This window comes from Spodoptera frugiperda, chromosome 1, assembly GCF_023101765.2.
Source record: "Spodoptera frugiperda isolate SF20-4 chromosome 1, AGI-APGP_CSIRO_Sfru_2.0, whole genome shotgun sequence".
In the NCBI taxonomy this organism is placed as follows: Eukaryota; Metazoa; Arthropoda; class Insecta; order Lepidoptera; family Noctuidae; genus Spodoptera; species Spodoptera frugiperda.
In genome coordinates, this window is record NC_064212.1 from 176,420 (window position 1) to 184,951 (window position 8,532).

The window sequence follows — 8,532 nt, forward strand, 5'->3', positions numbered from 1 at the left end:
ATTAACTTACATACCTGTAAATCAAAGAAACGACATTAAATGTTATTATTCCGGTGTCGATTTCTTATTTTATTTAAAATAGATATTAACTTATTCTTTGTAAAGAGAAATTTTTCTTATTTGACATTAACAAAATTGACCGTCACAGTTTACTCTTTCTTAAATACTCTAAACTACCAAAGAGTTGCTATATTGTAAATTCAAATAAAGGAAAATAGTTTTCTTTACATACAAATGTATAGAGTATTGAGCAGTGACTGGGTGACGAGTTGAATTTTTATTTGTAAAGTTACTTGTATCATCTGATTACGAACACCGGTGAGTTTAACATAACAATTATATGTGTAAAAATACCCTAGTTTGTGCAAATAGTTTATTTCACACAACACCGGATGATAAGTGCCGTAGATAAACTTATCGGAGTTCACTGAGCACAGCGGATAATGGCGATACTCATTATTTGTGTTATCTCACTTTAATTACATAAGTACCACACAGCAGCTAGTATCATTCATCATTTCACAGAGAGACGCCGCTCGGAGCAGATATGGCGAAGGTAGCTGTGGTCACCGGCTCCAACAAAGGGATCGGCTTCGCTATAGTCAAGGGGCTGCTGAAGAGGTTCGATGGCGTGGTCTACTTAACTTCAAGAGACGTCGCTCGAGGGCAGGATGCAGTCGCCAAGCTGAACGAGCTCGGCCTCCACCCGCAGTACCACCAGCTCGATGTGACTGACAGGGACAGCGTGGCCAAGTTCAGGGACCACATCCAGGAGAAGTACGGAGGCATCGACATACTCGTCAACAACGCAGCCATCGCCACCATCGAGGACCGCGCGTACGAAGCTTCTAAGGCAGTTGTACACATCAACTACTTCAGCATACTGACAATCCAAGAACTGCTGTTTCCCTTGGTCAGGAAGAACGGCCGCATCCTCAACATATCCAGCGACTGCGGACATCTGTCCAACATACGCAACGAGTACTGGATCCAAAGACTGTCCAAGAAAGACCTGACAGTAGAAGATGTCAACGAATTCGTCAATTGGTTTTTGGACGGAGTCAAGAATGGAACCTTCGACTACGGGGACATAGCTGATGGAGGAACCATTGCCTCGTACAGGGTGGCCAAAGTGGCGCTCAGTGCGGTCACCAGGATACAACAGAAGGAACTCGAAGCGAAAAACATCTCAGTGAACTCCATGCACCCAGGGCTGGTGCAGACCGACATGACGCGGGGCGTTGGCTTCTACGACACCGACCAGGCGGCCGACACTCCCATATATCTAGTTCTAGACGCTCCCGACACCCTCAAGGGAGCCTACGTATGGTATGACAAACAAGTGCTGGATTGGTTCGACTACAAAGCTGACTATTACTTTAAAATCAAAACCATGATAAAGTAAACTGAACAAAATGTGACTACAGCAACAAATCAAGTGTAATGGCGCGGTGTTGTATATTTACTTATATAGCTGAATAAATATTACGTTACATTTTATTGGAAATTATTTTGGTGAGCATGACGTGTAAAAATGGTGCAACTTAAATTTCTCTTTGTTTGTGAAATTAATTACTGCTCGTAAATTATATCCGGTTTTGGACCTCTACCAATATAACTCACAGCCCCGGGGTGCGTGAGCAGCGCCATGACTACCTAGTGTACGCGGGTGCCCACTGCAACATTATTGTCAAATGTAATTCTACAGACGAGATGTGGATGATACAAACGCAAATTGTAAAATAGTGATCGTATAAAATGTGACAATAAACAAGTTTTAGTTGGACCCTGTACGAGTTACCGTTACCAGAAATATATGATTTACTTGTGTAACCAGAAGCACATTCCTTGCGAAATAATTTGTTTCACGGGGCTTTGATGTTTGTCTTCCGAAGTTTTGATTAAACTGAAACAAAATGTTACGCGCGTAGGTACAACATGTCGACGCGAACTGTAATCAAATAAAATATATTTACTGTATTTGTCTTTTGTGTTCGTGAAATATTCGTTGACTAGACTTTATAAAACTTTATATCTCTGGGAACAATTATAACTTGTACGGTACTTGGGGAGCTTGTGAAAATTGCGAGAAGTCGAGGTTTGAAAGTTGAAAAAAGATTCTTAAAATATCTTGAGGCTACGAAACATTCAGTAAGTACATATGAGTGTAGATTTAAATCATAAATAAAAGTTGTTTTTGTTGAAAAGTACTTAATCATTCTGAGAATTGAGTTGAGAAAACCGAAAGTTAAAGATCCACTAGAATACTGAAGTCAATTTAGTTGCCGCGTGAATAACACTAGTGTCTGCGGCACTGATTCCCGGGAGATGTGTGCCGACAGCTATACAGTGAGCGGCACATACAAGCCAGTTCATACAAACAAATTACATAATTTACGTTTATAATACCCACTTGTCTGGCTCCATTCACGATGTAAGCGTGTTTGCGGCGCGCGGCGGGCGGCGGGCGGCGGCGGCGGCGCGGGGCTCCTGTTTATCTGCTAAACTTTTGATTAAATCCTAGCGAAACAATAGTGATGTACTCCAATAACACAAATTTAAGCTTGTTAGTTTGTTTTTTGACTTCCTGAATACGATCTGCGGAGTATAATTAGTGGGTAGCATGGTTTACTGTTGCAGCTTCTATCGGGCCGGTACTCAACGAATTAACTTTACAGATAAACCTGGATGAAAGTGCTGCTTGTTTAAGTGGAGGTTTATTTATGTTACATGAAATATATTACTTTGTATTTGAGTAGAGTTGAATACATTCGCCACTACCATCGGTTCACTTCTCGTGGGTGCCGTAAGAGGTCACCTAGGTACTTTTAGTACTCTCTGTAGTAATGTTAGTAGTACCTTTTAGACTGCGATCTCTAACTAGTCTACCGAGCGTGGAGATCATGGCAAACCCTGCTTGTGTAGGAGAGGTTTACAGTCTAGCAATGGACTGTCACGCGCTGTTAACGACTTCAATGCTTTAACTGTCTATGACTAACTTTGAAAACATGCACATTGTATGTACAACAGTTTGATAAACGCTAAATAGCACAAAACTGCCATGACAAAATTGATAGACAATTCTTATCATACCATTATAACACAAACACACATGACATACAAGTGTAGCACAGGAACCGTTGACACAGTAGTCTACATAGTCGTCACGTATCAGGACCCAGTGGAATGGATCCTGCCTCGATAACTTAGCACTGCTATAGTAATCAGGGAGCTATCGCAATCAATAGCAGAGTGCAGCCATTATGAGGCACTCGCATAAAACACCGCTCTTAGATAACGCACGAACCGATCAAACTCGTCCCATAACGATCCATTGCTCGCTCACTATGAATTATTCATGCCACACCGCACAGAATACCATTAACGCAGCTCCATGTAAGTGCTGTATGCTCTTTATGTCGTTTTACAACAATGTGTTGTAAGGAAACAAAGTGTAAGACGCGACTAATCATTGGATTAAGTTCAAAACTAAGTGTTATACAAATAAGAAAAATACCAACCAAAACTCGCGGGCATAGCGTACAACAGTCACAATTGTGATGACTTTCAAGTTAAGCTTTGAGATGGTAATCCAAAAAACAAGTTTGATAATGAACTACATTTTCTAGGAACCACATAATAACACTCGGTGTTATCCAATTTCAGTATTTTTAATACAATCAAAGTACGTTGATAACGTTTAAACCACGGGCAGGAGGCGGGCGGGGCTGTACACCGATAAATCGAATCACTGCGGGCAATTTGGCCTGAAGCCTATTTCCTACGTTTTATTAGATTTTATAAATAACTGCACGAGTATTGCAATGAAAATATTTCATTTGTACAACTCAATAATACATATATCAAGTTGTTGGTTAAAGTAACCCATTCCGGAACCAGGGAACCAGATATTATTGTTGCGAAATCAAACAGTTTCAATACTTTTCATGCACAATATTGTGGAACAAGGTTAATGATTACTACAAATTACATTAGCTGCTGTTGATAAAGAAGTATGCGAAAAACTGGTGTCTTATCGTGAATTCACTTTTTTGTGAAGTTTATCAGTAAGTAGTAGTTGTGTGTCTGTTCAGGTGTTCAGTTGTCTAGCCGCTCCGATAACGTCTGCACCCAGACATGGTTAAAGTGGCCGTGGTCACCGGCTCCAACAAGGGCATCGGGTTCTCCACTGTGAAGGGACTACTGCAGAGGTTCGATGGAGCAGTTTTCCTCACCTCCAGAGACGATGGCAGAGGCAAGGCAGCTGTCGCTAAACTGAATGCACTCGGTCTGTATCCAGAGTATCATCAGCTCGATGTGACAGACCGCGACAGTGTGGCCAGGTTCAGAGACTCCGTGAGGGAGAAATATGGCGGCATCGACATCCTGGTCAACAACGCAGCCATCTGCGACTGCGCGGACATGCTGCACCTCTCCTACGAGGAGAGCAAGAACATCATCGACATCAACTACTTCAGCCTCTTTATCATCCAGGAGTACTTGTACCCGCTGGTCAGGAACAATGGACGCATCTTGAACATCTCTAGCAAATACGGACATCTGTGTAACGTGAGGAATGAATACTGGATCAAGAGGCTGTCGAACAAACATTTGACAGTGAACGATATTAATGACTTTGTGAACTGGCACCTGGATGCCGTGAAGAATGGTACCTTCAACAGGGCGGATTTTGCGGAGGAAGGGGCACTTGCAGCGTACAGGGTGGCGAAGGTGGCAGTAAGTGCTCTGACCTTCATACAGCAGCAGGAGCTGTACGGGAGGAACATCAGCGTGAACTGCATGCACCCTGGGCTGGTGCGCACCGACATGACGAAGGGTGTCGGCTTCCTGGACGCAGACCAAGCTGCAGAAACTCCTCTCTACTTGGTGCTGGACGCTCCCGCTAGTATCAAAGGTGCCTACGTCTGGTATGATAAACGAGTTCTGGACTGGTACGACCATAAAGCTGATTGGTATTTCGAATCTATAAGTTTTTCACAATAACTGTTGAGTCCATTGAGTACATCAGGCGAATTGCTGCAGGCACAGAATTTTTAATTAAGTTTTAGCAAAATGTGAACAAATAAACTGAGCTAAACTGAAAAATGTTTATCAAAAAGTAGTTATTTATTGTAGTGTAGTGTTATTTTGTTCTGTTTAAATTGTCTATCTATTAGAATGCACCTCGATGACGCCATCGGTGGAACAATGTTATCGTTACATTATGGAGTACCTATTGACTGGCAATGATTACATTTCAGATCGTACCAAGTACATCTTTGAATTGTCAGTGCTTTATTTAGTACTCAGTATAATTATATCGATATCAGCTCTAAATTGAATCGAATTTAATACCTTCATTAATGACGAAGTGAATATTACTGTCAATTGCCGCCGGACATAATTCTAAATTGCATAACCAGAACAGGACTTTAATGCCCCAGTTGTGAATTTAATCTATTTTCAGCTGTAACTAGTTACGATAAAACCACAAATAAAATATCCAACTGAAAGATAGTGCAGCCCCTCTGTGTTACATCGTACATCACATCAATAACAAAAACACTCGTTTTCCTTCGCGCTACAACTCTCTAGACGAAAGAAAATTACTTTAGCAACCGATAAAGACAAATAGGCTTCCATATAAATGTAGTTGAGCTAAATGAGTTCATTTGGCGAACCAATCAGCATTAGGCAGTTGGCTCAACATGGCCGCGCGACCAGCGGCGCGGTGTCAAGTTCATCGCTGGTACTCTTCGAGGATAACATCGTGTGTGACATCTCTCGCTCCGTGAGCGCCGCGACGCACGACAATCAACATTACACACATTAGTGCACACTGTTCCTTGCACATATGTACATACATGTTCATTATTATGTGTATGTATAGCTATGAATTTGTTACTACTGTTTTGATAAAGTTGATGGTATCGATACAGACTAAGTAGGCGCCGAACAAAAGCAAATAATGTAATGAAATCATATGTTATTGTCGGCCATTGCCGCGCCTCGACACGCCCGAACGGTTCAATCAGTTTGATACTCCGCAGATAAGTCACAAAACGATTAAACTAACATTAAAATACTAAACTTGTACAATAACAATAATTCAAACTTTTCCTTCTTCATAAGCAATTTCCCGAATTCACATGTCTTGAAAACATTTGTAGCATTCGAAACTGAACCTTGTTAGACGTGGCGAAGGTTTAAACTTGTGTACGTGTGCGGTGTAAAATGATAATACCCAAGTGAATATTAACGCGACTGCTAATGGAGTAATGGCACTCGTACATATGAATAATTCACGTATCGAATTAAAGCGAGCCAACTTTTGTTCTGTTTACACTGGAATTAAAAAGTTTCCCAGCACGAGTGACGCGGGAGGGAGGGAGCGGTGCCATTGAATTTACAGAAGCGGCAATTTCCGTAGAAAAGGGAGTGACACACGGACAGCCTGCTGCGAGCGTACCCGCGTGCTTCTACTAGGCTCATGCGACCACGACCTCTCATAACCAAGTGAGAGAGGTCGGACTCTCCCTACTCGTAATACAACGAAGTGTTATTATATTCTGTTATCAATATTATGAACAAATGAAAGGCTCGCTCATTATAAATCACATTACGGCAAACTCTGGTTATTTGATTATCTTCACAGAGTAAACAAACATGGAATTAAATTAGATTAGCGATAATTTATGCATCAGCTTATCATTTTCAGGTACGGGCAGCGCGATAAATCAGCGCGCCACTGCCAGTGTAACCTCGCCGTTATATTAATTAATGGCTAATATACAACTAAATTATATTATTATTCTGATAATCGGTTTATGCTCGTTATATTAATGGCTATATTAATCTCCAATGTAGGCCACTGGACGAACTTTTGTTCACAACATTAATCATAAATACCTCAGTACTAGATGCCTTGTAATCCACATTCCCGTTCAAACTACGTTTCCGTATGTTCCGCGTGTGTGCAAACGTAATGTGATGTGGTTATGTCAAAGAGTTCGCAACGAAATTAGATGTGAGTCGAGAGGTCTGCCATGTTTTGTGATAGTAGGCGGCGGGGGCGCGGGCGCGGGGCGCGGGGGCGCGCTGCATTGTGTGATCCTGGTTAACCTTGCCCCGCTTACGTATTGACGGGTGAATACGAGCCTGCAGGCGAGGCTCTCATCAATACTCGCCCCAACATGAAAGCTGGGAACTTTGAGCTTTCTTGTCGGGGCTCTAAACTCTTTAGCAGTTTGAAGAACAAAATAATAATATACTATACTTATATACATTCGTCCTTGTTGATATTAAAATTGAAAAAGAAAACACTTTGTTATCTCAGACATGGAAAAAACACAGTACCTAATCAATACGGAGACAATTGTCTAATTCCCGCTGGAGCAGGACCGTCTGTGCCGACATCACGGGCTGGAGGCTGCACAGTAATAACTTGCAAAGTAAAGTAAATAACTTTGCCACAAGCTGCTTGATTGATCTGTGAGAAGCTATTAATTCCTAACTACTAACTAACTATCTACTGGCTGCTCAGCATCACAGGCTACGACTAGGAAGCGCATAATAGACTACCTTGTAAAATATGTGTATAAAATAAAATAGCGTTCTATGTCGGACAGTACAGCTTATCTCACGCTGTAGAGGGTAGCTAGACTACAGTAACAGTTGTTAGTGAGTGGGAAGGTTGATTGGATGTCACCATCCTGTGTACCGATTAACGTAACACGAGATCATAAGGACCAACAGCTTTATCTATCACACTAACAGTATGGATCCATAGTTATACGCCATTTTACTACAATAGTGTATCTAAACTTTAAGAGGCTCCTATTTATTCCCTAGAGAAATAATAACCATTCTATTACCCTTACATTTTTATCGTAAAGTTTACAACGAAGAGATAATATCAAAACGAATTTACTGAAGGCAACCTTTTATTTATAAGTTTAATATTCTTTAAGGAACGACCATTTATCTCGGTTAAACTTTATTCAGAGGATCCTTATCGGGTTATGAACCGCGGTACCGGCGGACACGTGCTCGTAAATTGAGTTAAACAAGCTGTGGCCACGACTGCACTTTACCCACGGTGCTAAAAATGTAGATTTAAACACAAAATGTGCATAATTATGCAGAAATTTGCATAAGCAGCCGACGCTTTTTATGCGACTCGTGAATGTACTGACCAGGTGTGGGCCATGTGAGAAGCTGTGGCGACTGGCCACTGCGGATATGTAGCCTGTGGGACGTCTTCTAGTACATAGCGGACATGTCGTCTACTTCGTAAGGATGGTTGAATAAATAGTAACTAATGTGTAACTCGAAACGTGTCCATGATCGAATAAAGTGTTAGTTGTTTATTGGATCATTGATATTGGCTTTTTATTATACAGGACACAGTACACTACATATGGGCTAATCAACACATTAACACATAGTTGAAGGCCAAGTCACCCTCCGGTCGCCTTTACTTCGGCGCGTATTTACAGTGGAGCCCGCAAATGTACGAGTGACGGGTTTATG

At 41.6% G+C, this 8,532-nt stretch overlaps 2 protein-coding genes across 2 annotated transcripts; both read left to right on the forward strand.

The window, feature by feature from the left end:
• Nucleotides 1-220: 220 nt before the first annotated feature.
• Nucleotides 221-1,980, forward strand: LOC118273450 (carbonyl reductase [NADPH] 3-like). The gene is made up of 2 exons (XM_050699305.1): nt 221-318; nt 526-1,980. Exon 2 carries the CDS (start codon nt 548-550, stop codon nt 1,403-1,405), a length of 858 nt encoding a protein of 285 aa, XP_050555262.1. The 5' UTR covers nt 221-318; nt 526-547; the 3' UTR covers nt 1,406-1,980.
• A 2,018-nt stretch (nt 1,981-3,998) lies between these two features.
• LOC118273633 (carbonyl reductase [NADPH] 1-like) lies at nt 3,999-5,517 on the forward strand. The gene has a single exon (XM_035590689.2). The coding sequence runs from the start codon at nt 4,138-4,140 to the stop codon at nt 5,002-5,004; it is 867 nt and encodes a 288-aa protein (XP_035446582.2). The 5' UTR covers nt 3,999-4,137; the 3' UTR covers nt 5,005-5,517.
• The last annotated feature ends 3,015 nt before the right edge of the window (nt 5,518-8,532 follow it).

Coding starts and splice junctions, on each gene's coding strand:
- LOC118273450 (XM_050699305.1), top strand. CDS start 548: ATGGCGAAGGTAGCTGTGGTCACCGGCTCCAACAAAGGGATCGGCTTC.
- LOC118273633 (XM_035590689.2), top strand. CDS start 4,138: ATGGTTAAAGTGGCCGTGGTCACCGGCTCCAACAAGGGCATCGGGTTC.